Here is a 20,759-nt window from a genome sequence, read left to right on the forward strand (position 1 = left end):
GGATGATGAGAGAAAGCAGAGGAGGGCACAAGACTCCAGGTGTAGTGGCCCCAGCGCAGAGTCACGAGTGAACCATCCTGGCCCCCCCATTCCGCTCCTCCTGCACACGGCAGCCAGCCCAGCACAGGCGGACTCACACACACCTGCATCTGTGGCACTCCTGCAGCACGTGGGACCGTGCTGGCCTCTCTAGAGCCTCCTCTGTGGGGGCTACATGGTTACCAGTTTTTTTATTTCTTTGGATGCTAAGCAGTCATTGACCAGTGAGTGCATATTTTAAATAAAGAGATGTAATACCAAGTGTCAATGCTTTGAAAATAGCGACTTAATGAAACAGCTTTATAATAACAGATTATGAATAGGTTTTTTCACACACTTAGATTACCATCTCAGCCGTCAAAGATTTCATTTCAGGCCATGGATTTTTCTGGAGTCTTAATTTTTATTTCCCAATTTTTGTGGCTTAACTTTACATTTACTCACCACAGTCGCCCGCTAGCCACTCTATACATAATGTCTTGAAAGAATTTATAAACTAATTGATATAAAAATCTATACAGATAAGAAGAAAAATAAGAATAAAATAAATGACACTAACAAGAAGTTGAAGACATTGAACAAAAAGTTCATGACCGATGCACATCATCCCCTGCCGGACAGGTATGAGTCAGCCAAACTCACCCCCTGCCTGATTTCACACCCCTCCATGACAGAGCTACCAACCTCTGCCAACCTCCCGGGCCTAAGGGGACCAGAGGTTAAAAGAACTGATCCTAAAATCGCCCCTCCCTTCTGGACAGTTGTTTCAGTTTTTAGCAAACAAGTTAGGCGCTGCTGCTTTCCACTCTGGAGAGGAAGATGCATGACAGTCACCAGTGAAGAAGAGAAGGTGACCTTCAGCACTTGGGAGTGACAGAGACCAAAGAAATGACAAAACGACTTCCCCTGACCCTATTAGCTATTCACTGATACCTTTGGCATCTGTTTTGAACAAGACACTCCAAATTTTATAAAACATAATGCCACCGACACGCACAGGGCACACTTCATAAACTAAATATGCCAAAATAGGCAACAAATTCAGTGGTCCAAGAAAAAAAAAAATTATTCCACATGCTGTGATCTGAAAGTAATGGAAGGAGGGTAAGAGAGGATACACATTGCAAACTGTTAGCTGTAAGCTAACAAAGTATAGGAGCCTTCTCAAAAAATATTCAGGTATTCATTCATTCAGCATTCAACAAATGTTATGTGCCTAATTCTGGCAGGCACTGCGAGTAAAACGCTCAACACAGCCGCTGCCCCAGAAGAGCTCACTTGTCTATCTCCCCAGCTAGACTTCAATGGCACATGCTGCCGATGGCGTAAGTGCGTATCAAACCTAACACTATCTAGAGCACTTAATACCCAGCACTGAAATTTTAATTAATGTAATGATCAGATTTTGTAAAACTAATCATGAAACTGAAAACAGTAACACATAATGTGATAATGTGCTCTCTGGCCTCCAGACTTCATACCCCTTTCCTCTGTGATGAAGCCTCAAGTCCTTTTAACCAGAATGTAGGAAAAGCGGTCATCAGGGACATTTTGTTCAGAATATAGGCAAACAGCTGCCCTGAGCAAAAATCAAAGTTCTTTTCCCAGTTCAGTATTCCTTCAGAGAGACACTAAATATCACACTATGTTGTATTATTTACCAAGAAACTGATTATATTCTGCTATGGCTTTGCATTTAGGTAGTGATAAGGTGAACTGTGTTTCTATAATATTCTTTTGTCAGAAGTTAAGGCACCAATGAATATAAAAACCATCCTACAGGCGACTAGGTCAGACCATACTTTCATGCGTCTAAATGAGCATAACCCTATGAGCTCCATGGGCCTACTACGTGCCATGACACTCTGCCCCACTATCTGAGGCTACCCTTCACTTCGTGCGGCCCACACACTCACCAGCTGGCCCGCCAGCAGTGGCATATACTCAATGATGGCCAGCCGGACCCTCCACTTGGCATCTTCAGCCAGCTCCACTATGGCAGGAAGGAGAGACTGAGAGAGTTGACGGATCCCAATCACTTCATTTACACAGTCCAAGTTAGAGATGATATTCAAACGAACTTCTGGACACTGCAAATACACAAGTCCCAAAAGAACACATATCAGTTCTCTGCCTGATACTCTCTTATTGTCATGATGAAGTAAAAACTGCTTTGAGGATTACATGTAATAATACATGCAAAGCATTTACGATCATGTCTGACAGTACTACTCAATAAATGTTAGCCATGATTACAATTTTGATACTATTATACTTAACTTTAAATCAAAAACATTTAAAACAAAGCTACATTAGCTTTAAAGAAAAGACACCAGTGCCTGTCAGTAGGAATCAGGCAGAGAGGACACAAAGAAAGACATTTTCAGGTCTGCATCAATGGCTCCTTGTGCTGATTTTCTGCAGAACTTGTAACTCCATACTCAAACACAGGAATTGTCACTGGTTTAAAATAAACTACCTTTTTTTAAATCCCTTCATCCATGCTTCAAGTTCTATTTTAGTAAAACCCCAAACCAAAACCAAACCAAATCCCTGACTATCAAAGGCAGGAGAATTTTTAGCGAGACTCACCTCATCCTTTAACTGAGCTAAAAACAGAGGCAGAAGATGTTCAATGGTATTCTCTTTGCCCAAAATGGTAGACAGTCCCATAATCACAGACGCTAGAGCCGATTTGACGTGTTGATTTGTATCAGATACTAATTCCTAAAATAAAATCAAAAGCCTTTCTTTTTCGGCAAGACAACAGAAACTTCCACACCATCGCCCAAGGAATTTAAAGAGACAGCACTATTTCAATATTGATTAATTGATCAATTTCAAGCCACCTATGAGATAATAGAAACCTATGCACCACAGACCATTTTCCAATTACAAACACTAATAAGTAACAAATAACAGTGTCATTAAAATGACTGTCCCAACCATCCCCTATTCACCCTTAAACTCAAAGAGTTTTAAGGTAAAACAAAGAAACAAAAAAACTGAGGTAAAGTTTACCTTGTAAAATACAGGGCAAGGTGAAACAAAAATAACCTAATTAGGTTTACCTTTATACAGGGCAGAATTTGATTCATAATTATGGTCTCTCTACCTTCAGAGGGCAAGTTCTCACAAAGTTCTGAAAGAAAGAAGTAGAAAAAACTAATAATGCTTACATACAGCCATTTACAAGAAGCTAGGTTTATCAACAGTTGCAACTTAAATCATGTTTAAGCAAATAAGCTCTAAGAGGGGAAAATAGCTCTTATTCTAAATGTACTTTTCATCGATCTATTATATGCCATTTACACTAATCCAACCTGCAAAGGCAACTTTTTTACAAAAACAAGATACAACAGCTATTTGGTTTTAAATATAAAGGGAGTAACCTTGTCCAACAATGTGACATTCCTACACAATGAAATCATCTCTTATTGAAAAATATATTGCACAACAAAAACTATACAAAATTCACTGACATTAAAAAAAAAAATGAAACAAAATGAATGCTATATCCCACAATATAAATTGAACTCCTTAACCTTTTACTTTGTGGGCGGCAGCTGCTCGGACTTCAGCTTCACAGTCTTTAAGTAAGTTCTGAAAGGCGGGGATGAGGTCATTTAGGGTGATTTTAGGACCCACAGCTTTCTGGAGCTATAAAAAAATTTGTACGGGTTTTAATGTATATTAACAAGTTAATTAACATGAACAAAACAAAACAATGTAACCTTCAAGTATGTTTTTGCTATAGCACTTCCAATTCAGAAGAACTAATTCAGAATCTTTTGGTACAGAGCAAATCTGTGGGTTTGGAGTTTTTTTTCTCTTGCCACTTAAAAAATGTCAGTACAATAATTTTACCTCTGAAAACTTGTCAGCTACCATGTAGCGAACCCTCCAAGATTTATCTTCTGCTGCTTGCCGAAGTGTAGGCATCACCAAAGCCTCGAGGTCCTCCTGAGACAGTAACTGGGCAATGCTGACACAAGCTTCCACAGCTAGGAGACGCACTGAATCCTAAAGGAACAAAATTTCTTTCTGTTAGTCAGGAAAGATTTACAGAGAGCCACAGGAAAGTACAGTATGTATGGTGTGGGGCAGGACTGTGGGTGTCGTTCAAAAGAAAAAAAAAAAACAAACACTACATACAGCTTCACGTCTTTATGTCTTAAAACATACTTCACCTGGAATGGCTTATTGAATCCCTAAAAGTAGAAACGACCTTGTTCTAGAGTCAACAGTAAAGTAATTCCCTTAGCCAGAATGCGGAGTTTCTATTAAGGAAAGTGAAATGAAAATGTAAAAATTAAGTGAAAAAAAGAGAACATTTTAATGGTGTCTTCAAGGCTTTCCTATAAGAAGTTGTCAAGGGATAAAAAAATGAAAACTACACTTGAACAAACTGTTTAACAGATCACAACAAAAAACAAGAGAATAAGGGGAAGGGGAACAGGAAGCTCAGTTGTCCAAATAACTCAGTTTGGGGTGGCAGTGATAGTAGGCAAGAGATGATGACTTGGAAAGAAATACACAGAAAAACAAAACAGCAATTAAAAAAACAAAATAAAACAAACCACTGGATTTGATTGAGAATCAGGGACAGAATAACTTTAAGGTAGCCAAGCCTAGAAAAATGCAGCAAAAAAATTTAGAAAGGTATGAGATTGATGAACTCAACTTCCCAAATGTAAATTGCCAAGTGTCAACATAATACCCACGTGTCCTTTGAGCAAGCAGAAATACACAATTAGGCAAATCAATGAGAAATTAGGAATTGAGATTATAGCTTTGGGAATCATAAATATGTAAGTGGAAACTAAAAATACGTAAACACAAGCACCCAGGAGGGAGAGACCAAAAATGTGAATGGTGTGTATGCATATACGATTACGTATTTTATAGCTATAACATACACATACATAAGAGAGATAAGTGAAATTTTTTTTAAATTTTACAAATTTCACAAATTAAAAAAAAAATTTAAATTGTTGGTCAACAATTTACCATATGCCCAGAACACTCGCCCCTCCATCCAAATGAACGAGCCAACAAAAGGGCAGAACTAGGTTCTCGGTAGTGGCTATACAAATATTTTTGGAATCCAAAAACAATGCTAAATCAAGGGACTACTATCATCTATGGAAATATATACCAATAAATATTTGTTAATCAATTACCTTTCACCCCTATACCTGCTCCTTTTCCCGGGCTCTTCTCCATCTCAGCAATGACGCCACCATCCAGCCAGCCAGTGTGGGCTCAAATCAAAACTCAAGGTCTCCTTGATTGCTCTTCCCCTCATCCCATCCAATCCCATCGTAGTCCTAATGATGCTGCCTCTAAACTTATCTCTAGATTCTTTCCACCTTCACTGTACCACTTTCGTTTACCATCCTGTCTTACCTGGATTATTGCAAGTCTCCTAACTGGTCTTGCTGTTTCTAATCTCGCCCCTGCCCCTTATAATTCTTTTACCCAGAAGCCAGAATGTTCTTTTTAAAATGTAAATTCCATCAAGTCACACCACCCCTGCTTAAAATCTATGTGTATCTTCACTGCATCTAGAAAGGAATCCAAACTCCATACCCTGACTTACAGGACCTCTGCTATTTGTCCCCTATCTTCTCCAACCTCATAGCCCACCAGAGTCCCTATCACCCACTATGTTCCAGCCCTAAGTGTCTTCTCCTCCTGGAATTCTCTTTTCCTGGAGCTCTGGCACTCCAGGAAAGTGTATGGCTGGCATTTTTCTTCTGTGTCTCAGTTTATATCACCTCCTCAGAGTCCCTCTCCAACTAACCAGTCTAGATGAATGCCCTATGATCACTCCCTGTTATGTCACCCTACTTTATTTTCAACATAGTGTTTATCACTATTAATGCTTATTGATCTGTTTATTATCTGTTTTCCCTCATTAAAATGTACACTCCATGACAAAAGGGCCTTTGTATGCCTTTGTAACACTGGATCCCAGCACCAGAACAGTGCCTGATATGTAGCAAGTACTCAATAAATATTTTTTCAATGAATGAATAAGCCAGGAACAGCAATTCTATCAGCGGTCAAACGGAATATACATACACACATTTTACAACTAAGCATTTAATATTTTTTCTAATATATCACTAGAAATTATATGCCTCTTAACAAAAAACTACAATCTCACATATGAAGTGGTCTTATCACCCCAAAAAGATCAAATCTAAATCTCATTAAGCTTCTAGATCAGGGATGGGGTAAACGCTGGTCAAATCCAGGACTGTAGCTACTTTATAGAAATAAAGTTTTACTGAAACACCACCATGCCCATTAGTTCACACACTATATTGCTTTTGTGCTGCAACAGCACAGTTGAGTAGTTACAACAGAAACCGGCTCACAAAGCCAAAAATATTTACTATCTGGCCCATTACAGAAGAAGTTTGCAAACCCTCCTCCCCCACACTAGATTCAACTATCAATCTGTATGAAATACTGAGGACAAAAGAAAATGTTAAACTATACTGTGGGAAGCATAATCAACAAAATCCTAAATGAGGACTCTAAACCTATCTGTCCAATGCGGAAACCACTAGCCACCTGTGGCTTCAGAGTACATGAACTATGGCTACTGTCACATGTTCAAATGATTATTTTGGACATACTGGGTTAAATAAATTATTAAAACTAATTTCCATTCTTTACTTTTTAAAATGTGACTACTAGGGGGCGCCTGGGTGGCACAGCGGTTAAGCGTCTGCCTTCGGCTCAGGGCGTGATCCCGGCGTTGTGGGATCGAGCCCCACATCAGGCTCCTCTGCTGTGAGCCTGCTTCTTCCTCTCCCACTCCCCCTGCTTGTGTTCCCTCTCTCACTGGCTGTCTCTATCTCTGTTGAATAAATAAATAAAAAATCTTTAAAATAAAATAAATAAATAAATAAATAAATAAATAAATAAATAAATAAATAAAATGTGACTACTAGATAACTTAAAATTAACTTACATTCTATTTTTTAAACAATGCTGTTTTAAACTATAATGTTGAAGTAATAAATGTACAGAGAAGAGGTGATTACCACGAAAGTCAAGATGAGGTGTTATCTGAAGTGCGCAGGGAGCGGGTATGTTTGGGAAGGAACGTGTGCTAGTCTCCTAGGGTAGTGGCTGTCAAAGTTCTGTTTGCTAATAAGATGACATGACCTTATTCACGGAGTTGTATATTTTGTGCTCTTTTCTATAAGTAATTTTAATAACATTTTTAAATAATTTTGAAAGATTTACCATCTTTCAATCTAGAATCTGAGAATGACACTCATTAGTATGTGTCATGTGAAGTGACTCTAGGATAGACAGTAGGCAAATTAAAACCCCAAAAGGATTCTTCCAAAGTCCAGAAACTCTGGGGGCAGATCCTCTGAACCATAAAGAGAAGCAGTACAGCCTGGCTGTGAAGGCTGTGAACTCTGGAGCCAAACTGCCTAGATTCCAATCCCATCTCTACCACTGCTGACCATGCAACCCTGAAAAAGTTACTTCAATTTTCTGTGTGTTTCCTAATATGTAAAATGGGGCTGTTGTGAGGACCGAAGTACTATCTTATATGTAAACCCCTTAAGACAGGCTGAGAAAAATTACATACTTAATGTAGGTGCTCCTTATTGTTATTATTTCTACCCCAAAAAGATAAAGATTCTTGGATTTAGAATTGCTATTATACAAAGCTACCCTATGCATTCATCCAGAGGACACAGAAGGTCAAACAGCCTTCTTAACACATGCCACACTTGTTTATCTGAAAGTCAAAAATTCCAGGCAACGTTACTCCCCCCATGACTGGCTGCAATGCATGAAAATATGTTACCCCTTAACACAGCTTTGGTCTTTCCTTCTAACATGGCTCCCATTTTTTTTTTTTTTAAGATTTTATTCATTTATTAGAGAGAGCGTGCACGTGCACGCAAGCAGGGGGAGTGGCAGAGGGAGAAGGAGAAGCAGACTCCCCCACTGAACAGGGATCCCGACATGGGGCTCAAGCCCAGGAACCCAGGGTCACAACCTGAGCGCAAGGCAGTCACTTAACCAACTGAGCCACACAGGCGCCCTCCCATTTCCTCTTTGACTCTTCTTTTAACCACTGCTAATGTAAGAGAAAATCATGGTCTGGTTAATAAAGTAATATAAAGACACTGAGATGGGTCATATATAAACAAATATAAGGACACTTAAGTCTGAGAGCCCAGACTTAAGTATCAATTTGGCAAAAAGGATCCTAACATGAGAACCAAAACTCCCCTTAAAACGTTAGAGGAGGGGAGCATATCCATGTACCTTAAATACTAAAGGTTAACTTACTTGTTCATCTGAAGCTAGATTAGTGAACAGTGGAACAATTTCACTTTTCACACTGTCTAATTCCAAAACTTTTGCAAATTCGCCCAATTTGGAAGCAGCAGCACGTCGTACCATTGGAGTGTCATCTGAGCACAAGGAACGGAAGTGCCTGGAAAAAATAAAATAAAGAAGGTATCTCCTGTCAAATACTTGATTAAACACCCCCAACACACACACACACACACACACAGCCATGTTAGACGTTTTCTCTTACAAACATCAGTGATTAGGCTTCTACTCATGGAAGTAACAAATATAAAACCACTAGTACATTCAACTGAGTGACAAAAAGTCATGTTACCACTTCTCCTATCCTGCCACCAGCCACTCACTGTTAACAGGCTATTATTGTGTAAACCGTCAGCTGTGAGCTCCCAATAATCCCAAATAACCAAAAAACACCATATCTTACTGTCTAATTTCTGCTTTGACAGCATTCGAAGCCCTGGGATAGCAAACGCTGAACAAACCACACGCAGATGTGCGAGAAGTGAACCAATCCCCACTCGCCAGGCGCTTCACCAGAGGTACAAAATGAGCTTCCAGAGCAACAGGAGTATGCTCCTGGGAGATCTGCCTCAGGGACTCCACAGCCTTATCTCGAACCACAGTCTCTTCCACAGCTGCCAGACTTTCCAAAGGAGGCTGAAAAGACCAAAAAGGAAAATCAGAGAAGAAAACTTACTAAATCAGGTTAGCTACAGATTATCACTTTCTAAAGTGACTGAAGGGAGGTGGTACATGTAACCAGAATGTTAGCTTCAGCACGCCAAATGGTTACTTTCAGTTCACACAGTGATAACATATGGTGGGTCCAACCTGAAGACACGACTTCTGTAGGACAGCCAAGATCTCATGTCCCAGATGGCAATTCCCAGATGGTGTCTACAAATGACACAGTGGAGACTTGACACAATATTAATATTACCGTGAGCTGAATGACTAGGTTTAAAAGATATGTAGCCAAATTCAGATAAGATCACGTTTACTTGCTCAAGAGGAAGGCAAAAACATGAGCAACACTGGGCACCACAATTACATGATGACACCTCATCAGGCCACTGAGCCCACACAGGCTTTGGAGTATTATTCTACCATTCCTGGAAATGCAAGCAACCCTTGTCCACTAGCTCCACATTATCAACTTATCTAACATATGAAAGGCTGAGTACAGAATCTCTTTTTTCCGAATACATTCGGAATCTTATGAGCCAGACATAGAGCAGGATTTGCTGACAGAACAGGAGAGTACAGACATGGTAGGAATCCTTGTTTGCAGCTTCAGAAACAGAATAAACCAAAAGGATTGGTCTAGACCAAGATCAGTAAGTGAACATGACACAGCCCAGTAAAAAGTGCAAGAGGGCTGGTTCTCTGAACCCCTACCTCTCTGGGTGTGCATTTGAGCTAGGTATATTCAGCATATGCCATGAGCTGCAAATGTCAGAGACAAAATCCACATACAGAACTGACCAAGAGAGTGAAATAGAATTATGAGTCAACCTAATAATGAGTCTACCTATTAACACATTTCAAAAATTGTTTGATACACACAGAGGTAGAAAGCACTCAGCTTTCCTAAGAGGTATTTCAGAAGCCCTTTGAAAAGACGCTGCTTTCTTACTTGCTTGCGAATGCCTCTCATGATCTACCCTTGCCTTCTCTGCGCTCCTCTCGTATAGTTATCACTGGAAGGTCTCTATCACCACTATAACATAAGGCCTAGCTCCTGAGAATCAATCAGGAGTTGTCTCTGGATCTGAAGTCCGCCTATTTCTCCAGGCCCTTTCCCTACAGCCCCACCCACCATTCCTGTGCACTCTGGGTCAACACACCAGCAAGGCAACCTGTGTCACACTTCCAAACCCCTAAATCAATGAATGATTACTGTTGTGTTGTAGCACTGAGGACAGAGAAAAAACAAGGCAGACAGGTTCCTTGCTCAACAGACTTTATATTCTAGTGGAGGAAGACAACCAATCAAGAAAACTATCATATGGTGAGGAGCAGTCTGTGAAGAAACAGAACAGGACGATGTGATATGGCTGACTGGGAGGCAATTTCAGTTTGGGCATTCAGAGAGGCCTCTCTTAGAAGACGCACTGAAGCTGGTATCTGAATGACAAGGAACCAGCCACCAGAAGCTCAAAGAACATTAGAGGGAATACCCAGTAAGGCAATAATAAGCTTGGTTTATTCAAAGAACAGAAAGACCACTGTAAATAGAATGAGGTTATCAAAAGGGAACACAGTATGACATAAATTCATAGAGACAGCTTGTCCCTTAGTTTACGAAAACTAAGGAAGGAACTAAGAGCCAAGGCAGAAGTGATCCATTTGCTGGGTGAAGAGTGAACTAGAGGGAGAGGGTGGGAAGTAAGAGTGGAAGGCAACTGGTCAGGACGTTACTGCAATAATCCCGAGGAAAGATAGTGAGGTATGGGAAGACGAGAAGAGCTAGGTAGTAGTGTGGGGAGGAAGGAAAGTGAACTGATTTGGGATGTACACAGAATCTATAAGAATTACTAACACATCAAATGTAGAAAATGAGGGAAAGAGGATGCAAGAATCTCTTCCAGGTTTTGGCTTGTCTAAGTGGGTAGACAGTGATGCCATTTACTGAGATGGGACCACTAAATGAGAGGCATACTTTAGGGAGAAAATTGAGTTCTGTTTCAGGCATGTTAAATTTTAAATGCTTGTTTGACATCCAAGAGGAAAAAAAAAATCACAGAGAGATATAAGCAGATATTTATATCCATGGAAAGGTCAGAGGTAGAAACAGAAAACACAAATCAGCATCACATAAGACAGTATTTAAGCCATGAAGAATACATTTCAATGTCGTCCAACTGGTGAATTTCTAGTCATCCTTCAAAACCTAGTTTAGACGTCACCCCCCAAGAGGTTTTCTCTCATCACCCTGAGTTAATCTCTTTCTCCTTTCTATTTAGGTACCTTGTATGTGCTTCTATTTTTCCATCTAACACTGTATAGTAACTACTTGTTGACACAAAAGGGGAGAGACCTCGTTCCATTCACACTGGTCTTCTTTAACATTAACACTATAACCTCAGTGCCTGATACAGTAGGCTCTCAGTAAATGTCACCCAAATTGAACTGAACTCAAAAAATCCACAAAGTAAGTCAGAAGCAAACCATAGGCTTACGATCAAAGATAAAAAGCTAATAAACATTTCCAAGGAGGCTGATTAGTTCAGTCTGTAGAGCATGCGGTTTTTTGTTTTGTTTTTTTAAGATTTTGAGAGAAAGAGAGAGTGCACGCGCACACATGAGCACGGGCATGGGGGTGGAGAGGGAGAAGTAGGCTCCCCACCAAGCAGGGAGCCTGATGTGGGGCTCAATCCCAGGACCCCGGGATCATGACCTGAGCCGAAGGCAGACACTTAACCAACTGAGTCACCCAGGCGCCCCAGAGCATGCAGTTCTTGATCTTGGGGTTGTTCGAGCCCCACGCTAGGTGTAGAGATTACTTAAATAAATAAAAACTTAAAAAAAAAAAAAAAACAGCTAATAAGCATTTCCAAAACCATGACACTGCTAGATGAGAATTAGGATCTCCAATTTGTGTGTGGGGGGGAGAACCCATAAAAACAATCAAACCCTTTTTCTCCCAACCTCTAAACTAACAAGCAAGTCCACAGAGGCAAAAAAGAAAAGAGGAATAAGTTCTTATGCTCAGAGTCAGAAAAAATAAGTGCCTACATTATTTGTTTTCCCAATAGCCAACACTGTGACTATCCATAAAAAATATCTGCATTAAAAATGCTGTAGTGTTCCTATCACCAAACAATGTATCATTTATACTGGGAAAGTTCTGGAAGAATGATAGCCAGAATATACTTACCAGCAAACAGTGGGCAAAGTCAGGACCTCCCACCAGGCCAGTGAAATTTCCCAGTTGCTCAGCAAGAGCTAACAGTACCTCATCTTCATCATAAATTGTATCTGGAAATGATAATAACCCAGTACTCATCAACAAGGATAGCTGGCCCAGAGCTGGATACTCACACAAAACTAGGAATAGACTCAATATTTAACTAGATAGTCCTGTAACAGTCCTAACAGCATTCTGGATCTGTTTTACACAATGAATTAGAAATTGACAATCCTGCATCAATTACCTTCCCATTAACTAAATAATGTTTTAATACCTCTGGCCACAACATTATGATATGCCCTGTCTTGTTTCTTTTGCACAGAAGGCATCAGGCTCAGTTTAGTACTTAACAGCATGGTTAACAGATTCTAAAAAAGAGTCAAAGTTTTGAAAACCAATAGAAAATTTTAAACCAAAAATTCACATACCTGTAAGGAATGGCAGCAGTTCTGTTCGAGTCCTTTCTACTCCAAGTGCTAGAGCAATTGTTGATAACTTCTTAATACTGTTGAGACGGAGCTTTAAAAAAAAAGAAAGTGGAAAGAATGAAGTAAACAATTGTGTTTAGACCAAAAGACAAAAGTTGCGAACAGGTGAGGTAATGACATACAGTGACAAGGAGGAAAACCTTCAATTTAGATTTTATTCTATGAGGAACCCCGGGAGCAGGGGGATCACAGCTTCATTTTAGCCAAAGGAAGGTTTCTTAAGAGCAACACTCAAAGGGCCCATTAGAAAAAGGAAAAAGAATACCACATCCAGGAAGTGAGACAATTTCAAAATGAAAACACTTTGGCAGCGGTGAAGCAGGTGAAATGGTTGAATACAACCCTTGGCTTTCCAAAAAGTTACACCAGAGCTGATACACCGACTCCTCTAGGTTAATAAGCCACCCCACTCTCTTTCTACCCAACAAGCCAGGCCGGTTTTCAAGCCGAGGCGGCTTTCATCCACCTGCGGCTCACAGGGCCCCTCCGACATCCCTGCCGCCCGCTCCAGCCTCCTCGGGCCTGCGCCGCCCTCCTCCCCGCCCATGACTGGACGCGCGCTCGCCCCCAGCACCGCCCGGAAGGGGCGCCCCGGCGGGAAGCCGGTGCTCCCACAACCGCCAGGACCGGGTGGGACACCTCAGACGCTGGGAGGAGGGGTGCTGGAGACGCCCGAGGGAAGGTCTGGTCAAGCCAGTGCAGCCCCTCATGGGTCTGTATCCTCCTCCCCATCAAATTTCTGCTCCAAGTCAGGCTCTTCTAGTCCCCCGGCCTCCCCCACCGCGGAGCCGGCCTTTCTCCTCCCCCCCCACCCGCCCGGCCGGACCCGCCTCCATTCCCCAGCCCGATTCTAGTACCTGCACGTCCTCGTTGCGGAGCTCATCAATTAAAACCGCAATCGGGTATAGCGAATCGTCTCCATCTCCTCCCGCTTAAAAAAAAAAAAAAAAAAAAAAAAAAAAAAAAAAACCCAGGCCCCGCCCCGCGCCCAGGCCCCGCCCCGCGCCCAGGCCCCGCCCCGCGCCCAGGCAGGCGGAACTAAGGCCCGCGCTCCCACTCCTGGGAGGCTGGGGAACGGAGTCTCTGCCGGGGTGGTGGAGGTCACCGCGCAGACCCCGTTGCGGGAGCTGTACGTTTAAACTCCAGAAGAAGGGTGGGCTGAGAAACCGAATGGAGCCCCCACATGCTTTACGCAGCCGAAAGTAACAGGGGCAGGAATTCATTCTGCTCATGATGGGCTGAGGGGTCAGAGACCTACCTGAGTGATGCAAGCTCCTGCTCCTGGGACTCAAGCCGAGCAAGGAGGATGCCCAAGGCCAGGAGGAAAAGATTTAGCACCTCCCCTGACTTCATCCTGGCCCTGAGCCACCGGGTCTCCAGCCCTAATTTCCCCCGCTAGCCTCAAGCTTCCACAGAACCCCACCACCTCTTCCTCTGGCCTGTGAGCCAGAATTGTATCTGGCTTCTGCTCCGTAAGACAAATAACGCGGGCGGTGAGAGAAAATGAACACTGCTGTCCAACTCCCCAGTCAATATTTTTTCCGCTTTTTCCATGCAAGCTGTTAAAAACATGCTGCTCTCTTGTTTTTGTGTTTCTTTTCAGTTTGGTACTGGAATGGTGCCTTCTGTTGTTTTTTCTTCCTCCCTCTTTTAGGTCTTTAGCATGCTAGAAGTACAACAATCAAGCAAAACTAGGACAAGCTTTAATCCTTCCAAATTGGGTGGAGTGGCTACTTTGCCTGTACAAGAAAGGCTAAACTGACCCCCCTAGAACTCCAAGAGTCCTCAAAGCACCAGGAGGGGGAAGGGGGTATTGGAGTTTCTCACAAAACTTAATGGAAAGTTTTCCTTTACCCTTCTGAGGGCAGCACAGAACCACCAGAATGACCCCTCTTTTTTGTTCGTCTTAGACTATAAGCAGCTTAGAGTGATAAACTATATATGGTGATCATAAACTCCAAAATGGTAATTGTAGGTCTGATTAATAAAAACAAAATTATTAATGAATGCCATCTAGAAGACTTAAAAAAAAAACCAAAACACTGCACTCATCAGAGGAAACAGACTAGATAGAGCCTTTGATAGGAATTAAAGTTTGGGAACCAATGGACTGAACAGTAGCTCTCAAATTAGGTCTGTGGATGTATTCTGTAGTGACTTCAGTTTGGTTTTCATTTTGGTAATAATTTTTGGATTTATATAAGCATATTCTGGACTATTTGGATGACCACTTTATAACCAGTATTGCCGCCCTATTTCAATACTTAAGTTTGCATGTGTGTTCCCGTGCTGCTTTTACCCTTCCAGGATAATGAGAAAAGAACGGAGGTGGATTAAAATGAAAATGGTGTTTTCATGCACAAAATGAAAGCCAAATGACACCATGGAAATGCACTGTCGCAGCATTTCCAACAGAAGAGTAGTGAGAAAACAGGTATTACAGGTCACTTGGTGGCACAGGCACATTCACCTCAAAAGAAGCTAAGCGTTCACAGGTTAACACCTGAGTGACAATACAAGGGATAATTCAGTCTCCTGTGTATTTGATTTGTAGATCTACTTGGGGTTTTTAGTGTATATAAGAACTATAAATAAAAGAACATTATATTCCTACTTTATATTTGCAAGTTTAAGTAACATCATAATAAAAATAATTTAAGTTGGGGGCACCTCGGTGGCTCAGCTAGTTAAGCATCTGCCTTCAGCTCAGGTCATGATCCCAGGGTTCTGGTTTGGAGCCTTGAGTCTGGCTCCATGCTCGGTGGGGAGCCTGCTTCTTCTCTCCTCTCTCTCTCTCTCAGATAAATAAAAAAATCTTTAAAAAAATAATTTAAGTTGCCTGAGAGTTTCCATAATTTTTTTTTCCCTTTAGAAATGGATCCAAATACCACTCAAGGTTGATAAACAGAGGGCTAAGAGGTTTTCGGATTTTGTACTTTACCAGTTAGAAGATCAGAGGGGGTTCCTACTGGCATGGGAAGGAGAAATCTGTTCCCTTATACTTGATGTAAAAAGTCTTCAGAAATGGTGGAGGAAACAAGCAGAAAGAGAAGCACATTAAGTCAGATCCATGCATATCATCATCTACATGTCAGCTCAAGCTTAGATGAGCCTCATTCTGAACAAAAATTAGCACACTGATTAACACTAAGCTAGTTTGTTTAAAACTCAGATATGCTTTCCTTACCCAAGCACAATGAACTGGATATCTAAGGAATAACTATGATTAAATATGAAATCACTAGCTGAAAAAAACAGGTGCCAAAAAATTGCCTGGTTTGAGAGTCATCAATTCTAGACTTCAATTCCCACCTCTGTCTCTGACTCACTGTGACCTACCTCTTCCTATGCCTCAACCCCACCTCCCACCCCCTCACCCCCAATAAAATGGAGTTAACCACCTCTGGGTTCCTCTCTAGTTACTGTGATGATGTGAGAACAGAACAGGTAGTAAACATGGAGATGCTAATAAATCCTTCAATAAAGAAACTAATTAAAACAGACTACAGCAGAAACAGGCTATTTCAAAAACTGGACCAAATGGAAACTGGAACAAAATCTAAGTCTTTTGGGGAGTGTGGTCCACAGACTATCTGAATCACCTAAGATGCATGTTAAAAAAAAATGCATATTACTGGCTTGCACCCCAGATCCACTGAATCAGAACCCCTGAGAATAGGGCGGGGCATTTGACTGTGTAGCCCTGGTGATTCTAATGTACACTGATATTACAAAGTCATTGATTTAAAAACATCTGGAAAAATCATTTCCATGTCAACAAGCAGCTGCTCAGGAAGAGTCTGAGAAGAGTCTTTGGAGGCCGCCTCCTGTCCAGAAAAAGCAAATGAGCGCAAAAACTGCTTATCGATAAGCAATTCTGTCCCTATTGCCAGATTAAACTGATCCCTCTTTTCCTGGACTCTGGGAATGCAGCTAAGCATGACAAATACAACACTGTGGCTCTGAGCTGTTGCCACATCCTTTCTATTGCTCCCCTGGTCCCCTCCCCACGACCACCACCCCCCCACACACACACACATACATACATACATGAAACTAATGACCAGGGAGTGCCAGAAGCAGCAGCTGATATTTGGCTGGGGGTTTAAAGCAACACTCAGGAAACAGTGTGACATTCTCAGCACAAAAGCACTGAGTTCTAACACCCACATGCAGTTCACGCATCTAGTGAATCAAGGGAAGACAGGGTCAGACTTGCCCCATTCCTGTCAGACGAAGCATCAAGACTATGGAGAACCACAAGCAGATGGGACAAACAGACATCAACTCTTAGTCTTGTAACCGTTCCCGGCGTCACAGCAGAAAAGGGTCAACCTGGGGGTGCCTGGGTGGCTCAGTAAGTTAAGCGTCTGCCTTCAGCTTGGGTCATGATCTGGGATCGAGCCCCATGTCAGGCTTCCTTCTCAGCAGGGGAGTTTGCTTCTCCCTCTCCCTCTGCTCCTGCTAATAAATAAATAAAATCTTAAAAGAAAAAGAAAAGGGTCAGTCCTGAGGAAGTCTGAAGGACATCACTGTCATGCTTTGTAGCCTCCTGCCTCACATTGATTCAGCTCGCCTCTTCCTCCCCACCCACCGGGCTCTACAAAATAAATGTTCATTCAAGCTGATCTGCTTCAGAGCCACGCCCCCTCCACCGGAAGAGAAGGCCAAGTGCAAGAGAGAGACCTGTATGCAAGTGGTTTTCTCAAGGCAGACTCACAAGTGTCATCCCATTGAAAAGGCAGTCAAGAAATGGTAGCTGAAAAAAAATTTTTTTTAATTAAAAAAAAAAAAAGTGGGTAGATGGTCCAGTTGACGCACAGGAAGCCTGAGGTACATGCAGGCATTTTCCAACTATCTTCGTTTAGCAAGATGACCCTGGTAAACTGATTCCCAGGTCTGTACTTAATTCATTGCAAAGCAGTAATTATCACCATGGCATTAATAATATTTTGAGTCTATATTTATACAAAGACTGTCTTAATCCTGTGGAACTCAAATATTTTCACCTCAAAATTTTAATTCCATTTTTACACTGGGAATACCTGACAAAGAAAAAGAGGCTTTGTCTGGAATCACACAATGAATCACAATGAATGAAAGAGCTGTGTAACGCGTAATCATGGATCATTACTACTCCTGGCTTTACCCTCTACCTCTATACCACAGTTTACCACTAGATAGAATAAAAAGGTGTCAGATTTCCAGAGTAAAACTTCTCTTGAATTCTTTTTTTTTCCCTTTAGATTTTATTTATTTGTCAGAGAGAAAGAGAGAGAGAGAGAGCACTCACAAGCAGGGGGAGGGGCAGAGGGAGAAGCAGGCTCCCCGCTAAGGAAGGAGCCTGACGTGTATGGCTCTATCCCGGGACCCTGGGATCATGACCTGGGCCGAAGGCAGACGCTTAACCAACTGAGCCACCCAGGCGTCCCTTCTCTTGAATTCTTGAGAAGAGCAAATCAAAGAAATGGAAAAGCCAGTTCCAATTCAGGGCAGTATACAGAATGGTTAAAATAGGGGTATCTGTGTGGCTCAGTCAGTCAGGTGTCTGACTCTTGATCTCAGCTCAGGTCTTGATCTCAATGTCATGAGTTCGAGCCCCCACACTGGGCGTGGAGACTACTTTAAAAAAAAAAAAAAAAAGGAGTATACACTGGAATCAAGATGACCTAGACTGACATCCCAGCTCTGCCAATTTCTAGTTGTATGACTTTGGACAAAGAACTTACCCTCTCAGAATCTTGGTTTCTACATCTATAGTGTAGAGCTGTAAAGCTTACCTCATGTGGTTGTTAAGATTAAATCATGCATATACAGTGCTTCGATTACGATGTGACGAGAGTAAACCCGCAAATATTAGCCATTAGTAGTTGTCTACTGAGGAAGTAGCAGCAGGAAAGAAAACATTCCAATCAACTGAGCTATGGCAACAGAGGACCAGTATAAAAAAAGATGAAAGGAGTATATGACTTAGAGAAGACCTAACTCAAGGTCTTCCAAAAGGTTTTCTCATTGGCAAAAAAAATAAGGCCAAATCTTAGCTGAGGTCTCTCAGGGTTCTTGTGAGGAGTAAGATCCATAATGGGAAGTACTTTGTAAAGGAAAAGCACTACGCAAATGTTAGATGTTACTGAGCACCAAGCACTCACTGAGCTGGTGCCCACAGCAAGCAAAAGAAAAGAACATCTAGAGATCTACGCTCAAAAGATCTATGCAGGCCCCCAATTCCCCAGCCAGAATGAGTACTTCCTCTAACCTCAAGGGCAGATGTAAGCTACAACAGACCTGGAGATCAAACAGGCAGGGTGAACTTTCTCAAAAGTCTTAGGCGTTTGAGTTCTATTATGGGCTCTAACATTCTTAGGACAGACCCCTGGTTATCTTGTCAGAGGCTGTACACAGCTCAACAAAAACCCTTTGTCACAAAACAAACAAAAACAAACCCCCTTTGTTACAGTGTTAAATGCAAAAGCAAGGTGCACAGTGTTACTGAAATTGTGGGGTATAACTTAAGCTGAAAATGCTCGGAAATAATAGATTGCTCCTGAACAGGTAGTATTAAATTATCTTAGGATTAAAAAAGAGAAAGTGCCAGAACAGTGTACATAGTATCTTACCACTTGTTAAAGTAGAATACACACACTTGCGCTTGTGAAAGCATTAAAAAAAAAAAAAAAAAAACGGTTCTAGAACACACGTGAATCACACTGGTTGGTTATGAGACGATAACAGGGTACCTGGGGAACAGGATGGAAAGGAGATTTTTCCACGTTCAGTATTTCCATCTGAACTTTTGTTTTTTTACTATATACCATATTCCAGATTTTACATGAATTCACCCATTTTTCTGTGTTTTATCTGTTTCAGGACCCAATCTAGGATACCAATATCCAGGATATTTATGCTTTTTGAATCCTGAACCATGAAAATTCTGTGTATTCAAACAAACAAACCTTTTGGCCCTTGCTTAGTTACCACACTGTAGACTAGACTTTGCCTCTCCCTGACTGGTCTTTCTCACGGCATCCATAAATATGGATAACAGCCCGCTTCTGCCAGCTGCTCCCTGTCTAGCCCTGCTATGTCCACAAAGTCAGATTTCCCTCTTTCTTATTTTTATAAGCCTTCATCACCTGTCCTACACTAGACCCAGCCAACATATGTAGTGGCCTTCAGCATGTAGGCACACTGTCCCCAGGTTCCAACTAGACAGAGGCTTGATTTAGCAAAAACACAGCTTACTTAAAATGTTCCTTGTTCCCTGAAAGCTTTTTCCTGTACTGTCCCCTGAAGATGGTATTTTTCCCCACTGTCCTTCCTGATCTTCCCAGAACTATTAGGAAAAAGGTCAGAAGAGTATGAAAGAACCAATACCAAGGCCCCCAGACATGCTACTCAATCTCGACAGAAATTCAGCTGGGGCTGTAATCAGAAACAGGAATTTCCACTACCTTCTAGGACTTCAGGAAATCAGCTCCCTTTCTGATCTGTGTGATTAAAATTAGCTGGGCCACACAGTGTTCTAAAAAAGCCCCTAGAAAGACTGACTCTGTTATCTGTATACTCTTACTAGGACAACCTCCAGGCTGTGGTTCCTGGAGGCAGATTAAGAAGGTGGTAAAAAGACTGAAACGACTTTGACTAGGTCATGTTCTTATCTCTGCCCGTCTAATCATTTCAGATACCTCAACATAATATACAAAAAAGGAGCTCAAGGACTGTGGACTCCAAAGAAGTCGCAAAGTAGGGAGTATGAAGTCATGGTTGAGAGAGAGGACCTGGCGTCAGACTGCCCAGGTCTGCAACTTCCTACCTAGAAGATCTTGGGCAAGACGTGTAATATCTCTTGGCATCAGTTTAAAAGAAGAGGATAGTAACAGTTATCAAACTCATAAGGTTGTTGTAAGGATTATATGAGAAAAAAGCAACTTGAAACATTCCTGCAGGCTTAAATG

At 41.7% G+C, this 20,759-nt stretch overlaps 2 protein-coding genes across 8 annotated transcripts in view; both read right to left on the reverse strand.

The window, feature by feature from the left end:
• PPP2R1B (protein phosphatase 2 scaffold subunit Abeta) overlaps positions 1-8,963 on the reverse strand; it is a 29,657-nt gene extending 20,694 nt beyond the window's left edge. For all 5 annotated transcript variants that reach the window (XM_034665733.1, XM_034665735.1, XM_034665734.1 and 2 more), the window contains exons 1-7: positions 8,828-8,963; positions 8,377-8,524; positions 3,907-4,062; positions 3,585-3,699; positions 3,111-3,181; positions 2,632-2,766; positions 1,956-2,129 (exon numbers count right to left, since the gene is read on the reverse strand). In XM_034665733.1, coding sequence (XP_034521624.1) covers positions 1,956-2,129; positions 2,632-2,766; positions 3,111-3,181; positions 3,585-3,699; positions 3,907-4,062; positions 8,377-8,490 — 765 coding nt within the window. In that variant the 5' untranslated portion in view covers positions 8,491-8,524; positions 8,828-8,963. The remainder of the gene's footprint in view (positions 1-1,955; positions 2,130-2,631; positions 2,767-3,110; positions 3,182-3,584; positions 3,700-3,906; positions 4,063-8,376; positions 8,525-8,827) is intronic.
• Positions 8,964-15,632: 6,669 nt separating this feature from the next.
• The window catches only part of ALG9 (ALG9 alpha-1,2-mannosyltransferase), a 104,971-nt gene continuing 99,844 nt past the window's right edge, over positions 15,633-20,759 (reverse strand). Inside the window, exon 18 of one of the 3 annotated variants that reach the window (XR_004627004.1) lies at positions 15,633-15,820. The gene's annotated coding sequence lies outside the window, so the exon portion shown is untranslated. Of the gene's footprint in view, positions 15,821-17,105; positions 17,564-20,759 lie in introns of those variants that run through there. The other 2 variants (XR_004627005.1, XR_004627001.1) reach the window with 2 other exon arrangements.

This window comes from Ailuropoda melanoleuca, chromosome 8 (genome assembly GCF_002007445.2).
Source record: "Ailuropoda melanoleuca isolate Jingjing chromosome 8, ASM200744v2, whole genome shotgun sequence".
In the NCBI taxonomy this organism is placed as follows: domain Eukaryota; kingdom Metazoa; phylum Chordata; class Mammalia; order Carnivora; family Ursidae; genus Ailuropoda; species Ailuropoda melanoleuca.